Below are 18,750 nucleotides of genomic sequence, written 5' to 3'. Positions count from 1 at the left end.
ATGCTTTTTTCTTATTCTCTAGTATCTTGAATTTTCTATGTTGTACCCAGTACAAAACATTTGAGTTGTTTCGATGATATTTCTTTTGATGTATCATTTCGTGTTGGTTGATATTCTTTCTAATGTAACCCCTGAATTCAAAAGACGTACATGATTGAACCGATATCACACCTAAATGAGAAAGATCCTAAAGATATGAAAGCATGATTATGAAAGACTTACCAGAATTGAAAATTATTACCTGTACCCACAATATGCACGTTCCTTTTCATGACCTATTGAAAATTTTTCTAGGAAACATGTGATGAAGACAAAGCACATTGAAAGGACTCATGTGAATTTGTGAAACCAACTTTCCCTCATCAAAGTATTTAAGACAAGTAAAGATAATGTTGCATGGAAAACAAAGGAATGCTGAAGCCATCCAGTGCCAAGTTCAAACTCCAAATTTTGGGCCTAATGCCAATGCAAATAGCTTGCATCAGCAGATACACGGGATTTTCCTAACACAAAATTGTTGCAATCAAAAGGGTCAAATTGCAAAACGAAAAGTTCCATTCAGTTCACGTTCTAGGAAGGCAAAAGGATGAAAGAGGAGATCAAAGTCTCACTTCCGGAGCGCAAACCAATAGCAGGCGACTGTACAAAAACAAAATATGGAGCTACCGTCTTTTTGTAGCAACAGCATTACATTTTTATCCATGTTATGTACCTCTACAACCTTCTTTTTTAATCTTTTTCTTTCTCTTCTCTTTTCTTTGAATACTTGTTTTTACATTTCAAAAATATACAATACAGCCCCACTCAAGGGAAACCAAAAAGGAGTTTCCTTATTCACACTTGAGAAAAATGAGCTATATCAATCTATGGTGTAGAATTTACAGAAATCTCTTGCAGCACCGATGAACTTCGCTGGTCTGAGTGTGGTGGTAGGACGAGCCGCTGCAGCGGCTTCAGAATGTTGGCTAATTGTGAGAATGAGGGGCGCAAGTTCGGATCGCTGGCAATAATGATTGCATGAAAAAGCAGTCAACAGCATAAACAAAAGGAACATAAATATTATAACTTGATGTGTAAAAAAGTGTACTAAAAACACACAACTTACGTTTGCCAGCATTCCCAGATTATCCTTGCAACCGTGGGATCCACTTCCTTGGGTATTTCGAGTCGTCGATTCTGGAAACCTACTGCACCAACAACTTGCATAGGATTCATCCCACTCCAAGGCAGTCTCAATGTAGCAAGTTCCCATAGAATGATTCCAAAGCTATAAACGTCGCACCTGTGCATTTGAAGAAAAATCTATTCATATCCTGTGACAGTTCCTAGTCATCTTAGCCACATTGCAACAAAAAAATAACCACAGAATCATGCTCGAATTCTCATCTGTTTCGCAGCCCAACATATACTAGATGGAGTTTTTTGGCTAAGAAATTTTGAAATTATTCCTCTTCATCGAGTATATTCTAGTCATTTTTCACGGGATTTTAGTTTGAAAGCATGTTTTTCCTCTCCCATTGAATTTTATGCATGGTTCTTAACTTGACAAATTGTTTTTTTTAAAATTTAGTATGATCAAAATCATGTTTTCCGACATGCACAAAAAGATTTTCAATTATATTTTTTCGGAAATCAGAAAAAGATTAGCAAAAGCATTTCGATTACAAATTGCAATATTTTTAAAAATCCCATATCATATTGCCAAATCGCTTGCATATCCAGGTTGTCATGTTTCCACTGTTATCATGTTGACCTACTTTTTGGAAAATACCTCCCATTCTACAATTAACCATCTACCTAGAATGTAATATGATGCCATATCGAAGGATCGGACATAAGATGACATAGATCTCATGCTCAAACGTGAACTGAAAATGAACTTGAGAAATACCATCATAACTCCAACTTACTTCTCATTTGAAGGCTCATTCCGAAGAACTTCTGGTGCCATCCACTCAGGCTAACACATAGAAAGCAAATGAGAGACCAATGATATAACTCAGCTATGTACTGCATTTTAGTAAATCTGAAGAAAACATCAAAGTAAAAATCAACATTCTCAGCTTCTCACCGTTCCTCCAGTTGATTTGGATGATAAAAACGTATTGTGCTTCAGGCGTGACAATCCAAAATCTGATACCTACACAGTGAAGAAACCATACAACAGACAAGACTGTTACAAATTCTAATATTCCTTCTATTTTTAAGCATCTAAAGGTAATATAATCCATACATATCAAAGATTGAACAGCCAATATTCTTGGTTAAGTGACCTAGCTTATTTTTGCTTTTTCTTTGACCTGAAGAAGACAAATTCAAACTTTCTGTGCAAGTTCACACATTCGAGCCCCATGGCAAAGTTCAAGTTTGGTAATCACTGTGCCTTCATCTTCAGAAAGGATTCTTTTTCTTCTTTTTTTTTTCTCTTTTTCGGAGTATGGATGCAGTAAAGAAGATTTTTTTCTTTTTTCCTTTTTTTTTCTTTTTAGAAGAAAAAATAAGAGAGAGACAAAACTGTATTAAGAATGAAAGAACGAGGGAGTAGAGGACCCGTACAAAAATAAGAATACCAAATCAAAGAAAACATAAGCAGAAACAGGCACATCCCTCAGGATTGCGCAGCTTTAGAAAAAGACACTATTAAAGAGAGGCTGAGATTTTGTCAAGTGTATTTCGATGTGATGCTGATTAAGATTAACTAAGCTAAAAGCCTGCATTGTGGACCAGCACATGTAAACCAACAAAGCCAAGAGACCATTTAACACTGGCACCAGATCAGCAATTTCAAAATTAACCTAATTTTTAGTAGGTCAAGTGAAGAGAAAAGGAGGGGGCATAGAAACAACACAGCAATGGACAACTTTCTAAGGAGAAGGCTGCAAGAGACGGAAAGAAAGAAGCTTTCAAGACTTGGAAAAGTTCTGGTTTCATTTTTTCTAGTTTATGGATATCTCTATGATTCAGAGTTCTAGTAGGCACATAATAACGGAGGAAATTGTTTTGAACCTACCATTTCCAAATAAATATCATTTACTTTGGCTGTTTGATTTTTAGTTATTTTGTGGAATATTTATTCAAAAAAAAAAGGGGGCAAATACTTTCGCCACTAATAGGTGATGGGAGGTAGTTTTGGCTGGAGCACTTTATCGCCTCTCTTTAACTTCACTTTTCTGAACATTCTTTTGTTGGTACTCATTTTTCTTGATTACCCAACAGTCCGTGCCCCTTTAGGTACCCTTATTATAGTTTTTCTTTTTTCTTTTTTCTATTTTAATCTCCTTGTTATCTTCTGCACGCTCCTTGTGACCTTGATGACATTTGTTTATTCACTTAAAAGAACTTTTGGGTGACTTCAGAACTTGGTGAATGAGTCACAAAAGCAGTAATTAATAGAACCATGGACGAAAAGCATCAGCAGTAGGAGACTTGTTATACCTTCACATTCCAGTTCTTATCAACCAAAAGATTCGGTGACTTCAGGTCTCGGTGAACAATTGTTGGATTACTTGTATGCAAGCAATTCATGCCCCTGGCCTGCCATTGTATAAAGAATTCAGAAGAGGAAATTTTTATCAAACATTAGTTGAATAAGATATTAAAATTAGTCATATACCACATCAAGGGCCATTTTTATTCTGCGCTTTTCATCAATTTGACAGTGTGGGCGGTGAATGATCCGGTACAAGCTTCCTCTGGAGTTCAATTGCATCGAGAAAACTTCGATCAAAAAACGGACAAAGGCATGTATAAGATGATCTAAACATTTTTCTTCTTCCTTGTTTCTTCGTTATTTTTTCTTCCTCTTACGGGGAGGTTGGGATGGTGGTACCTATTGAGAAACTTGAGCAAAATTGAATGCATACCTTGGAAGAAACTCAGTAACAATGGAAAGGTTAGGAGGACGAGTGACAGCACCCATAAAAAGAACAATATTTGGATGACGCAGCTGCCGCATTATCAGTACCTTACATCAGAAGAGATAATATATGAGTCCATTGTCAAAGATAGTTGATTGAATATATAAATTCAAACAAGATGCAAGTATAAAAATCATTCCCTGTAACTACTTTTTTATATTAACTATTGCTCATTAAGTTGCATTTCTCAAGTTACTAGAAAACAAATTGACCATATGAAGCAACACCGAACTTCATAAAAGATTTCATATTTTGCCCCATTGGTTTTTAGTCCACACCATCCTGCATTATCTAATATAAACTAGAATCAGAACAAAAAGTTCTCTAAATGGTGTTGGAATCACGGTAGAAGAATGGTGGTCTTATTGAAGAATTGAGGGAGGAGAGAATCAAGCTTCGAGGAGGCATCTGGATTGAAGAGTGAAGAAATGAGTTGGAGCCAGAACTCGTGTCATGGGGATTAAGAAGTGGACCTGTAATATATTTTTCATTAAATTACAAATATTCACGTTAGTGTTAGCATCAAAGAGGCTCCTAAACTTTTTTTTAAAAAAATGTTTAATAGGTCTTTAAACTTTCAGTTTTGTGTCTAATAAGTCTTCTCTCTGAACTTTCAAAGGTTGTCTAAGAAATCCCTCAACTTTCTATTTGGGCCTAATAAATCTAAGAGCTTTCAATTTTGTCTAATATGTCCTTAACCCTATCTAACATTTTAAAAAATTCACAAACCTATTAAACGCAAAATTGAAAGTTTAACATCCTATAAAAACTAATTTCAATTTTAAGTTCAATAAATTCATAAAACATGTTGTATATGTCAATGACCTAACGACACAACTGAAAAAAACCCATTTGATATTTTTAAACTTTGAAAATCTATTAGACACAAAATTGAAATTCAAAGACATTAGATCCTTCTTAAAACTTGAAGGTATTAGACACAAACATAAAAGTTCAATGACTGAACTTTTAGTTTAACCTTTTTTTTCTTTTTAGAGTGATAAGTTTTATGAACAAAGACCATCATTGGTCTCATACTATGATCTAAGAAGCATGGACATCACATAAAGGTGACATGTTAATTTTCAAAAATCTAACATATACGCATGGCATTTAAAAAAATTCACGAACCTGTTGATCACGGAATTCAAAATTTAACATCCAGCAAAAACTAATTTCGATTTTAAGTTGAATAAATTTGTAAAACATGTTGTATATGTCAATGACCTAATGACAATTGAAAAAAATCTATTTATATTTTTAAACTGTAGAAATCTATTAGACACAAAATTAAAAGTTTAAAGACATTAGATCCTTCTTTTTCTTTGTAATTATTCATTGATTGGAGCCCCCTTTTGTAATTTGTTGCATGTCTCCTTTTTTGTGGGCTTCCTTTTTGTTTTTTTGCTCTCTTTTCTTTTTTGTGGGTTTCCTTCTCTGTGGGCTCTCCTTTTTCGGTTCCATTTCTTTCAGGAGTCTGGTTTCTCGTTTGCTCACCAAAGGAATATCAGGGATATGATCACATAGTTGCCCCTCCAACCCTTTATAAGAGAAGGGTCGGTTCTTATAGTTGATTGGCATGTGCGCATTGTTACGGGACTTGTGAGGTGGAAGTAATAATAGAGTTTTTAAGGCATGAAGAAGGACCCTTTGATTTCAATTTTTTTTTTTTTTTTTTTTTTTTTTTTTGTAATTGTTCCACATGTGACATTTCTATAAAGTTGGAAATTGGAATTCCAGCAGAGGGGCCCTTTTTAAATCTCCACGTGCATGGTTTGGCAGATTCACTATAACACTAATTAAAAGTGGGATCTTATCAATGTCAAGCTTATCATGCCTTGTTCGAGAAATCATCAAATAGAAAAATTGCAATTTTGATTGTATATGCGAATGATATCATCATTGCAGGGGAATTATCTGGAAGAGATCCTCAACCTTAAAAGGATGTTAGCAACTAAGTTTGAAATCAAAGATCTGGAAAGTTTGTGGGATTTTTTAGGCAAGGAAGTGGCACACATGGTATTGTAAGTTCACGGAGAAAATATATTCTAAACTTATAAAAGGAGACAAAATCTTGGGTATAGACAAATAACCCATGGATCCAAATCTAGATCACCACAAAAATGAAGGGTTATTTCAAATGACAAGCATATATCAAAGACTACTGTGAAAGTTAATTAATCTTCGATGCACCAGGGAGTATTGTTCGTCGGTATATGAACAATCCAAATGAATGTCATCTTGAAGCCGAGCTATTATTCAAAAAGCCATCAAACAAAGTGATAGAACTTTACACTGATGCTAGCTAGGCTGGAAAATTAACTGACCAAAGATCTACAATTGGCTATTGCTCTTATGTTTGAGAGTTAGCCACTTGGAGAAGTAAAGAATAACCAAGTGTAATAAGTGGTGCAGAAGCTGAATATATCAGAAATGTGGTTCCAAGAACTTTTTAGAGCTGAAAATTGAGACTCGTAATTCAATGAAAATGTTATGGGATGGTAAATCAGCCATCAGCATTGAAAAAAGTCTCATGCATCATAATAGACCAAAATGCATAGAGATAGATCATCATTACACATTTGAGAGAGTGGACAATAACATAGTGGAGTTAAATTGTGTTCCATCACGTCATCAAATTGCTAACATCCCCGCCAAAGTATTGTCAGACAATTTTTAAGAAATTCGACTCGAAGCTTGGCTTGTATTCTATATACAATCCAGTTTGAGGAATGTATTTTCTTTAAATCACTAATTGACCCAAAAGCTTAAGCTGATGGATGAAGGTAGGTAGATTTAATTACATCAACTAACACTCCCCCTCACTTGTGGGCTTGATATATGAAGAAGACCCAACAAGTGGAAAACAATATTAATTTGGGAGGAAATAACACAATAGATGTTTTGATGTAAAGGTATTTTAGTAATTCTTGTATTTTTATTCTCTTTATATTTTTGTAAAACATTTTTAGTTTAGGTGTGAACAAGCCCTTCCTCTTTGGGTCTATTTAAAGAGGTTAGAGTTAAGTTTAATTGGGTTAAAGTTAAGTTAGTTAGGTGTGAACACACACTTCACCTTTGGGTTTATTTAAAGATGGCCTTGTTATCTCTTATTCATTCAATAAAGATCTCAGATTTTTTAGCTCCAAGATTTCTCCAAGATTTGATTGCATTAGTTTTGGTATCAGAGCACCCACGTGAACGGTGACCTGATGACGGGAAAGAATCCCAAAAATCCCCCTCCACCCCCTAATGAAGCAGAAGCTTCTTCGTCTCCAAGATCTCTTAATATTTGGTTGCAGCAAGTAGAAGATTTTGTGGGAAATCTCAAAGAAGTACTCAATCTACAGTAAATGACATGAAGCTAGCCATTGAACAACTGACTCGAGAATTCAGTAGGATGAATAAAGGTAAAGAACCCGTGCAAGAAAGCTTGAATGAACAAGAAAACCAGGAAGTCCAAGGATTATCATTCTCGACTGCTGGAAAAAAAGAAGAGGCTTTTATGTGGACAAAAAATTAAGAAAGGCCAAGATTCTCTCCAAGAAAGGATCCCCAAAGTGAAAATTTGTGGCAACAAAGGTTGATTCCTCAAAATCAATTGGTATTAGAGCGACCACCAGCCAAGATTGACTGTTGTCAATAGAAGACCGGAAAACCCTTGGCGACGTTGATCACAAGAGGGAGCTTCGTGCGTTGTGCTCATTGCCAAACAACACACATCTAATTAGGGAGATACCTTGAAATTCCAAGAAAGAAAGAAGAAACTAAAGATTTTTCAAGATTTTGCAAGAATGGACTATTACCGACCAAAGAAGACATCCAAGAAAAAATACAACAATTGGAATGGGCAAGAAAATCAAATTTACTTCAAAAAATAGTGCTGGAATTCTGACTCAAGTGATTCCAAAGAAGAATTTCAACATACTAATTTTGCCCTGCTCGATTTTCTCAAAGAACCTATCATTATCCACATTGGAAATTTGATTCTAGTGATTCCATGATGTATCAAGGGCAGTTTGGGACGGAATAAGAAGGCGACAATATCGAAAAAGGGCCCAAAGATCCAATCAAACCCATTTTTCAAGATATCAGCGTATAGATTGGGAGTTAGATGAATTAAAGAATCATCAAGAATAGATTTTTACAGCCCAAGAAAAACGTTCAAGACTTAAAATTACTCTTTTGGTTATGAAATACGATCAAGAAAGGTTGATTCAACAGAATCAATGGATGAGTCCTATACCCATCATGAGATTAAAACATATTCAAGAATCCAACAAAATGATTACTTAGATCCTGTAGCATTGGAGGAAATAAAGAAAATAACAAAAGAAATCCAACGTTCATTGGAGAAAATGACTCAACATATTGATCAACTATCAATTCATTTGCAAGAGTTCAAGAACGGATTGATTTCGTATACCGAAGAAATAACAAAAGAATCACGGTTGGAAAATTTTCAAATAGAAAATTTTGAAGATTAAATTGAAGAAAAACAAGAATTTGAAGATGTTGATATGGAAACAGTTTCGAATGAAGAAGAAAAATCCAACGAAGAAGATGAAAAAGAAGTATCAAACACCAAGCAAAAATCTAACAAGAAAGGGACACGCTGATTGCGATGGAAATGGATCACCACACTGTCAAAAAACTTGAAGCGAATGATAAAGAAGACGTTAATCTTGAATGATTTTCCTTAGAAGGTGGTCTTTTAGTGATTGGTCCTTTGAATACGGTTTTGAATGAGCTTGAAGGAAACATCTTTTTTGGGTTTATACCCAATGGAGAAGTTCATCTTTTGGTAATAATATTAGATTTTTTGTCTCGAATTTATACCTTTGATCATAATATTTTTGTTCAAAATGTAGGAGGTTGGTTTAGTCATACTCCGTTGAGCAAGTTTATTTTATTCCTTGTTTGCTTCATAATTTTTTTCTTTTTAAAACTCAAAGGCGAGTTTCTTTTTGGAGGTAGAATGATGTAAGAAGAATATGGGTCAATTGGGTAATTAGGTAATATTCTAAGTTAATTCCCTTTTTACCCCCACTTGTAGTAAAACTCTATAAATAGGAACCTTCCCCTCTTGTATGAAATATATTATTCATTCTAATAAAAGATCAACAATCTTGATTCTTGGAGAGAATTCTCCTTGTATCTCCTTTAAGCTACATCATGATTGAACCCAGGACCTCTTGAACCAACTTAATCTGATACCATCTTAAATCACCAATTGACCCAAAAGTTTAAGTTCATGGGTGAAGGTAAATTTAACTATATCAACTAACAGATTTATTTGATTTGTTAAAAGTATTTTATTTTTATTTACGTTCATAGATTAGATACTATAATAATGTATCCTATCATGCGTTTATTAGTTATTTTCTTTGGGTTTTTTTTTAGCAAATTTTCCTTTTCTTTATTTCCAATTGTATTACATAGGGTTTTTCTAGAAGAAAAAATCGACTATGACTAATCCAAGCATAAAGTCAACCGACTGATATTGGTTTAGTTAGTTTCAATCGGTCAGATCGGTTTTCAATCCAGTTTGAACGCCCCTAGTATTACATATTGTATTTTGGAGATTTAGAGAGAGACATTTGAAATGTCTCCCAAAAACTACAGTTAAACATTTTTATGTATTGCACCCTCAAAATGTTCTCAAGTGTTGAACACGTGCTTATTGTGATTAACTAGTATTTGACATTGTGCCTGACAAGTGTTGAACTTGTATTCATTTGGACCTCTCTTATTATTATTTCTGATTTATAAACTCCATTAATATTTAGTTTTTTCTGTATATTTAATATGTACCAATTGTTATAGGAGTATCATATGTTAATAAAAAAAAGAGTAAAAGTATACAAATCATTATTGAGGCAAATACTCGAGATGTGAATACGATTGAAAAAGTTTCATTATTTTGATAGGTTTTACTTTTATATAAGAGAAACTATTAAACATATACTCTTTTTCCATCAAGTTATGCACTGAGAAGTCTATAGTTGTCATGGAAGTAACGGCTCCACTTACTTCTCTTTTGAACTCAGCTAAAGCAGCGCCAGAAAAATCCTGGTCTAAGAATTTCTTCACAGCGACCTCCTGCAAATCCGTCAATAACATCCAAATGTTAGGTACTGTTGCTCATATAGTTAACAGCTTAAAATTAAATTTTCTAAATAATTGGAACACGGTAACAACTGATCAAAGCTAGAGTTCTTGCATTCAAACTTTAACATTGTCATTTCTTCCTTAATTGATATTCAGATTTAGCACAAATTAATATTTAAGCCCATAAGTGGGTGTTAAGACAGCCTAGGCAATTATTTCAAGCTTTTAGATTTAATGGTAATTAAATGATTGGATATGATCGGGGTTTAGTGATAGTTTAATAATTTCAACATAATAATTCAGGCATTTTATCATAACCCTGACTAGAGAGTTACCAGAATCAACATGAATCAGACAAGTTATTGAAGCTAAAGAAATCAAAAAATGAATGTGCCAAGTTTAATATTGGAAGACTGGCTACAGAATGAAATAACATAGAAATAGAGATAATATAGCTCACTGTTCCATTCCAATCAGCATGGTAGACTTCTCCATATGAACCTATATATAGAAAACGTGAAATTAAAAGAAGGAAAAATGAAGACCCCCCAGGGAACCAAAGGTAAACTATTTCAAAGATTTAATCATTACAGGAGAGAGCAATTTGGAAATAAGTTTAACCATGGAGTGATCAGTGAAGCAATAAATATTTTATTTCCAACCTCTGCCCATATAATGTGTGTGAGATCGATAGAAAGATTCTTATCAGCCATAGCGTACCTAGTCCAATCCTTTCACCAATAATGAGGTCCTCCCATTGGATTTCACATTGACCTACATCCACATCATCATAAACTTGCTCAAACCTATTCGTACTTGGATTGACCAACAGGCTGGGACTTCCCGGATCCTTCAATATCAAATTGGTCCCCACAGATCTGTCGTATGTGAACTTTCTACGGTTATCAAATCTGATTAAATTTTCGCGCCCATCAACAGCATCTACCTTTTCATCCTCCATTTCTGCATTTCCCGAATGTTCTCCATTGGAATTTCTGTTTTGTTCGTCAATCAAAGGCAAAATATTAGGCTCAATCATTGCAGATGCTGGCCGTGAGTTCATTTTAGATGAAGAACTTCCAACTTCAGCACTTCTGGTCAATGTACTCAAGTCGGTAGGTGTTCCTGAACCACCAGGATTGACATTTTCAGAGACAGTAGAGTTGGAAGAAGACAATGCCAGATTATGATCATTAGGTCCACGGCTAATTCTTGGAAAACGGCCCTCCATATAATCATACTCATTTTTATTGGGAACTGCATTGAAAGCAACCCGATTTTTCCATAACGGTACAGCAGGATGCCCAATAGTAGGTTTCTGGAGCTCCTCAATTTTATTATCTGAGAGTTTGTTAGGAATGAAACTTTTTCCAGTTCCTTTTATTTGGAAGGGATTAAGGTCTGCGAAAAGATTTTTGGAATCCTCGGAGCTTTGACCAAATGGAACTACATTGACATTCAATCTAACATTGCCATCGCCAAGATGGGCCCCTTTGTATCGGGAAGTCCCAGTTCCTAACAAGGAAAGATTTTCCTATTAATCTGAAGTTATTCTAGCAGGTACAGAAATAATGTAAATGTCATCTACACACCTGAGCTTGACGGCACAGACTCTGCCCTTCCATAGCTCAGTTTCCCATCCACCAGTGAGATGGCCTCTGCTTCAAAGTTTTTACTGCTGCCTTCCTCAAGTGCTGATGATGGTTTTGCAGAAGAAATTCCATCTTTGGAGTGGTGAAGAGAAGGAATTTTGCTTACTTTAGGGTTGTAAGGCTTAAAGTTAGTAGTGTCCTTTGCATTAAATATGTCTGCCGGTAGAAGTGTTCCAGGAGCTGCCATTAGATCAACCAAAAACTCCCTGAAAGTAGACATTAAATATTTGTATAAATTGATTTTAGAAGTCGGCATAACACTAAATGAGCCTTTTAGGACTGGTTTTACATCATTCTCATTTTTAGTTTCTATTCATAAGAAACAAAGTGTTGTTTATTGAACCACTGAAATTCCAAGGGGAAATAAACCCCAACAACTGCCACAGAGTTAAAACAGCTCCCCAATTGATAATAGTAGAATTTCTTAACAAAGTTTCCTTTCAAGTAAAGTTTGGTTTCTTGTACAAAATTGAAATTCTTAACAATGATTCAATATTTTATAGAAACAATGGCTTTCATTGGGAAAAAAAACGAAAGAATACAAGGCATACCAAAAATGAAGCCCACCTAAAACCCTCTAAAGGAAGGATTTCCAACTAAGTAAGATACTACCTATAAGATAATTACAAAAGTCTTCGAAACCAAAGTCCAAAAAGAAACATAAAAAAGAAACATAGAATCTCACAAAGGACCAAACATCATCAATAATTCAATTTTAAGCAAGGCAAATTAAATGTATGTATAATATAGGGGAAGACCAACTACAACAATAAATGTTTGGGATGGGAGAGTCGTAAGGATGGCCCAAAATTTGGACCCAAAATGAAGTATGTCCTACCTTGTAAAACTCAAGTTTTTTTTTACCAGGGCCTTACGTCATATCAAATAGAATTACCAAAACGGATTATTTTGCATGCAGATTAGGATCTCACTCTCACCCTCTTAGCTCCTTTGAGTTTAGGTTTTTTTAGCCCATCTCTCTCTCTATTTTCTCTCCCTTTCACTCCTCTCTCTTTTCCCATTCCTTTGGGTTCAGAATTTTATGCTTCTCACTCTCTCTATTTTCTCTCACTCTCTCACCCTGGCTACTCTCGATTCTCTCATTCCTTTGAGTTGAATTTTTTGCTCCTCACTCTCTATTTTCTCTTGCTGCTCTTTGCTCCACAGTAGTAAGAGCCCAACATGCGTGCATGATAAGGTTGTTTTGGTAATATCCACGGATGATGACACAAGTAAAACATTTTTTTTTATTAAAAAAGATGTAAAATGTTGGCCATATTCATCTTGGGTCCACTGTACAATTATCTTCATAATTATTACAGCTAAAGGACACCATTAAGAATTAAAGACTAACATTTACTGAAAAATATATCCACAAACATAAGAACCCAATTATCCTCATAATCATTCTGTTATGCTTTATTTTATTACTTGAGTCTTAGGTTTTTGTCCTAGTCCCTTGTGGTTAGTTGTTTACGCTATGTTTTTGTAGTATCCTTTTGTATCTCAAAGCACTAGTCTCTTTTCATTTCCTTAATGAAAAGTTTCGTATCATTAATTCCTAGGAAGAAAAAAAAAAAAAAGCATAAGAACCCAACCAACAAATGAGGCTTTACAAAATTTACAAGGAGAGTCCAACTTCTTCTTCTTTCTTTTTTTTTTTTTTTCCTTTTTTTTAAAAGTAAACAAGACTTTTCATTGATGAAATGAAGAGACTAATGATCAAGTTACATAAATCCCGAAGGAAGATAAGCAAATGAAAAACAAGAAGAGCAACAAATATAAAGATAAAGAACTAAAACACGATAGAGGAAATATTAAGCATCCCAAATAAGACATAAAACATGAATAGAGAAGCCAGGGAAATGATGGAATGGATTTGAGACGAGCCGACTCCAGATGATCAAAACAAGTGAGAAGCTAAACTTGAAAATGTCGTTGAGACTAACATTCCAAATTACCAAAAACAAGGCCTACATCGCATGAACTTGTAAGAACTATAATCTTCCAGCAACTTTGCAAAAAAACGAATTAACGGGAGGATCTTTTCGGAAACATGGGAGATGCTTCAGACGTGGTATGTTTACCTTCACTTCAATAAAAACTGAATAAAGTAAAACAAAACATAACAAACCGTGAAGGAGTCCAGTGGAACTGATTATCTAAGAGAGCTTCAAACGGCCAACTACCTTACCCAAACAAAATAGTATCTATTACATATGACTCTTTTACCCAGTTATTTAAATTCAAATTCACCATTACTGATGAAATAAATGGAACAGAACAAGGATATACCTTTCATCCTCCAACTTTATAATGTTGACAGCATCTTCTTCAACGCCAGTATAGTGACTACCTTTAACAAGCCTACAAGGCATCTTGATACTGTCAGCTAACACCTATATCCAGAGAAGAAGGCGATATGTTCTTATAAAGTCAGTAAAGCTTTGGTTCAATAATGATAAAGCTTTAAATAATATATATATATAACAATATATCACCAAAAACAGTATGGTCGGAACTTGTCACACCCAGAAATTTTTATTTTCCTGAAACCTTATTGGGGTTCTAGGATCTTTATTTCAAGTGTGTAAAAACCATGAAGCTATGAAACCATTGGGTTATTTCAAGGGTGTAATAATAACTAAACAAGAAAACGGAACTTTATCAAGTTTTCCATATTAACAGTATAACCACGTGCTCTATTACCATGAACAAGCCATTTCACATAGGAAAGCTCTACCATAAGCCATCATGAGTCATGACCACTCATGATGCTACAAGGTAATCTTCAATAAAAATCAGGCTGCGTGATACTACAGATATTTTAGAGACATTTGCAACTACCAACCTTGAAAAGTAATGCCCGATGTCTTGAGAGGCCAATATTAATTGAACCAATAGGCAATACACTGGTCTGAAGAGAAGTCCTTAACTCTGTGCTTCTTTCCATCCACCTTGCTAGCATAAAATGGGCGTCCTTTACAGGTCCCCCCATATGCCCCATAACAAGCTCAGCAAGCCTCTGAACCAAAACCCTGACCTCAGTCCCAGGGCAATCTGCAATACATTGAGCAATTTGCACTAGCTCTTCTAGTGCAGGATCAACAGTCATATTGACCATCACAACTTCAAATCCAGAACTACCAAAGCTTGCTTCAATATCAGATAGAGATGGAATTTTTCCTTGGACTGCTGAATCCGTAGAAAGGACATCATAAAACCCATTGACCACTTTTTCTTCATAGTCAAGCAGATTGTATTCCTTAAAATGCAATAAAAAATAATATTAGTTAAAGACTGAATGGTCCTACAGTTTAGAGTAGCAAGAAAAAAGAATATCAATGCAATGTGAAAAGGCAAATGTCTAAGTGGCAATTCCAACTCCTCCAATGTTTTTCTTATTGAAACAACTGTTTTCATTGAGAAAAAAATAAAAGAATGTTTGCGTTGAGAAAAAATATAAAGAATACAATGGCATACCCAAAAAAAAAAAAAAAGTCATAAAAAAAAAACCCTACAAAAAGGGGCTCCGACTAAGTAAAATGTTTTATGATGAATAATTACAAAAAGCCATCGAAATCGAAGCTAAAAAAAAACATGAAACCCCACCAAGGCCCAAAGATCACAAGGGTCCCTCTTCACATCCCTAAAGACTCCATTATTTCTCTCCCCCTAAATATCTATAACAAAGCACGCACCCTAGCAAACCATAAGAAGCAGCATTTCTCGTTAACAGACAGATTGAGGTGGAACTCCCTGACTGTTTCTTTGATACCGCTCTAATGAGCATGCACAAACACAAACTTTTGAAAGAAACGACTCCACGTGATTTTCACAAATTCACAGCTCCAAAGTAAGTGATCCAAGTCTTCCTCCACCTTCTAACAAAGAATACAACAAAAAACGACCCACCGAAGAAGGGCAACATCCTCAAGAGTCGATCCATAGTGTTCACACAATCTAGTAAAACTTGCCAAGTAAAGAAATTGAAATCTTAATCCTCCACAAGATATCAAAAACATACACGCTAGTGGGAGAAGGATAAAGATGATGAAAGAAAGATTTACAAGAGGAAACCTCTAAGGGATCAAGACTGCATCCCTTCTCCCAATCCTAAATGAAACTTCCCCAATCAAAGAAACAGAGAGGTCATCTTTGTCCTATCCCTATTGGTCAAGAAACGATGAAACCCAAAAAAGAGAACAAAAGCAGCCCCTCCACCCCCCCGCGCACACACAAGAAAACTAAGAAATCAAAGATCAAACGATCTTTAAGAATGGACAAAAGATATAAACGAGGAAACATAGAGCATGGGGGGTCTGTCCCCCGTCCAATCGTCTTTGTAAAAATACGTTTCTTTACCATCTCCGACCACACAACAGACGAGATGGGAGAAAAAGGGAAACTCAAGAGCGATATCCTTCCACGGATTCCAGTACATGTCTTCAATCCAACTTGCAACTCGAAGAGATGTGGACCATACTTACCACCGATGAACCATACTTTACAATACATTGATGCAGCAACTACCTTCTGAATTGACTAGAAAATGTAGCAAACATAAGAAGCAACTAGTTTTCTTAAACATAAGTAATTTAAAACAATTAATTTTTTCCTTCTTGTTTCAAATATGCTTCTTTTAAACTTCTCTTAAATATCTATTTATATAAGGAGTCGTGATTTTTCCAATGAACCAAACAACTCTACAATTATGCAGGTGCCTGATGCTTTTATGTTCATGATAATTTTTTAATTTCAGTCCTTGAAGTAGTTAGTCTAAACCAATGGAAATGCTAGACGTTGTAAATCTATTCTTGACATATGAACCATCCCAGACACGATGCAAATGTAGGGGGAGCAAAAAAATATATCCTGAATTCTAGTCTACTCAATATGCTTGTAATGTAAAATTAATAATTAATGCAGTGCCCAAGTACGACTATAAATGGCCAAGTTTCGCGCACTTAACCACATAGCTGTAGGTTGCGTGGTACAATGGGATCAGAGATGGAACTACTGTCTTTTAGCTGCATAAACCTTGAACCTTTATCTCATTAATTCTGTTTTTTATGCTAATATTCAAAACTTGGTCAAATGAACTCCCAAAAAAGCAAGAAATCTCACCCAATATTGTCTCGAGAGCACCTCCGCAGCATCTCCCTGGTCCCTGGCAGTGGAATCAATCCGATGATTTCCCAAGCTCAAAAGTGTCGCAGCTCTAATTTGATCCTTCTCTGGATCATCCCGGAAGTCCGAATTCGATGCACTAATAGCTAGGGCAAGCTGAACCTGAAACTCCTCCTCTGAAGAAAAGTAATCAGCGCGATTGGGAGGCACCGAAACCGGAGTAACGCTTCCACCCCCTGGAGGAGTTGTTGCCAGCGACGGCGACGATGAAGGACTGGACGGAGAGTTGCCGGAAGTCTGACCCGGAGCAGTTGCAGGACGATTATCAGAAACACATGGTGAAGACGACGCTGCTACAGGCGACGGATTCTCGCTGGACCGATTCGGCTCGTGATTGCTTCCTATATGAAACTTCTTGAAAATGTGTTTCATCCCTCTTCTGCAATCTATCTTTCCCACACTTTCCTTCACTTCCCCTCACTTTCTCAGCCACTTTCAATCACTCACCAGCTCTGCCAACTTCAAATTCCTCTCTCTAAAACCACCGATTCTCCTTCTCTGCTCCTCAAAACTCGGTTCTAAACTCTCTCTCTCTCTCTCTCTCTCTCTCTCTGCTGTTGCTTTTCTTGGTTACGACGGTCAGAGGAAATGGTTGGAACTTGGGAGGGAAAATGAATTAACGCGTGAAGAAAAAATACGCACCCACATTTATGTCTTTTTGCACACACTCGTCTTCATATCCGTCAATGTGGGTGTGGTGAGTCTTCTTTATACGTGTTGGTGTGTATAAAGAAAGTGGCCAAAATTCAGTAAATAGTAAGAAATTTTACATTCAACTAATCAACGGACCTGCGCTGACTGTTACCTCACTGACCGTTACAGCCCAATCACAACCCGCCAACTCAGCAGTTGATTCAATCTGCCGGGTGAAGGAAAAGGACTATCCATTTTCTTTTTAAAAATAAATAAAATAAAATAACGCTTTTGGTACTAAGTTTGAAGTTTGTTTTAAATTTATCCCTAGATCTTAAGACTAAATTGTGAGATTTCATTAATGTTAAAATTTAAATTGATTATTAAGCTTTAAAATGAAGTTCCAAGATTGGTTTGACTAAAAATTATAAACCTTGAAATTATATTCAAGGCGATAGAGGGCATGTTGAGTTAAAGAGTTTATAATTTACTAGTGAGATAAGCAACACTACTCATATAAAATGTCTTTCTGTCGGTCTAGGATTGGTCAATTATATCTTTTTGGCTTTGCCAACAAAAATATATGAGTCTATGTTGATTGAGTATGACTCTTTATGTGATGTAATACATAAGCACGACGATCGTGAACAATTATATATATGTTTAGCATGATCAACGTGTGTATGTTATACGAAATTATGTATTTGATACATATCTGATGGAATGTACAAGCATATAGCGGAAGTAATTAGAATCAATAAACACTCTAATCACATTTAATTTGAGTTTTAATAACATGCAAAAACCGTTTTTCATAAAAGAGGGCTTCAAAAACTTATACCTTTGAAGATTTTTACCAAATCCAAGCCGCTCTCCATGAATTTGAGCTCCAAATGAACAGTAGACCACCAAGAGTGTCTTCTCTACTGTTCTCAAACTTGGATTTGAGATGTGAAACTCTAGATTGAGCTTAGTTATGAGAGGGAGGAGAGGATTTGAGAGAGTAGTTGAAATTTTGCATAAATTTCCCAAATTTCTGATATATCTATCTTCAATTTCGAAAATTGAAGGTTTTATTCAACAATCACGTGCAACCACTAACTCAGTCAGCATCTTAACACTTCAAAATGCAGTATGGAAGTGGGCTAGGTGTTGGTATTGTGTTGAATCCACCAAGCAACTCAAAAAACTTAGAAATTTCCACTATCTCAAACCAACTTTCAAATTTAATTGATTTTTCTAAAAAA

General features: G+C 35.5%; 1 protein-coding gene across 2 annotated transcripts; it reads right to left on the bottom strand.

Moving 5' to 3' along the window:
• Window positions 1-587: 587 nt before the first annotated feature.
• On the bottom strand, window positions 588-17,534 carry LOC120070850 (serine/threonine-protein kinase EDR1). 2 transcript variants are annotated; one of them, XM_039022737.1, is made up of 14 exons: window positions 16,808-17,530; window positions 14,532-14,945; window positions 13,976-14,079; window positions 11,621-11,886; window positions 10,749-11,543; window positions 10,489-10,529; window positions 9,951-10,019; window positions 3,864-3,964; window positions 3,614-3,692; window positions 3,436-3,534; window positions 2,072-2,140; window positions 1,911-1,960; window positions 1,106-1,282; window positions 588-1,000 (listed from the first exon to the last, which is right to left on the bottom strand). In XM_039022737.1, the coding sequence occupies exons 1-14, from the start codon at window positions 17,240-17,242 to the stop codon at window positions 865-867; spliced, it is 2,835 nt and encodes a 944-aa protein (XP_038878665.1). In that variant the 5' UTR covers window positions 17,243-17,530; the 3' UTR covers window positions 588-864. The 2 variants fall into 2 exon arrangements, with proteins under 2 accessions (XP_038878665.1, XP_038878666.1); XM_039022738.1 differs by lacking the exons at window positions 588-1,000; window positions 1,106-1,282; window positions 1,911-1,960; window positions 2,072-2,140 and having other exon boundaries at window positions 3,430-3,534; window positions 3,614-3,717; window positions 16,808-17,534.
• Window positions 17,535-18,750: the final 1,216 nt, after the last annotated feature.

Source organism: Benincasa hispida, chromosome 2 (genome assembly GCF_009727055.1).
Source record: "Benincasa hispida cultivar B227 chromosome 2, ASM972705v1, whole genome shotgun sequence".
NCBI classification, from domain to species: domain Eukaryota; kingdom Viridiplantae; phylum Streptophyta; class Magnoliopsida; order Cucurbitales; family Cucurbitaceae; genus Benincasa; species Benincasa hispida.
The sequence above is the reverse complement of the archived record's forward strand: the minus strand, read 5'-3'. Positions and strand labels throughout refer to the sequence as shown.

Bases quoted from the DNA above. Each gene is read 5' to 3' on its own strand.
- LOC120070850 (XM_039022737.1), bottom strand. From the start codon at position 17,242: ATGAAACACATTTTCAAGAAGTTTCATATAGGAAGCAATCACGAGCCG. The intron at 3,535-3,613 runs GTATATGACTAA...ATACAATGGCAG, and splicing joins TAAAAATGGCCCTTGATGTG to GCCAGGGGCATGAATTGCTT. The intron at 1,961-2,071 runs GTGAGAAGCTGA...TCTATGTGTTAG, and splicing joins CCAAATCAACTGGAGGAACG to CCTGAGTGGATGGCACCAGA.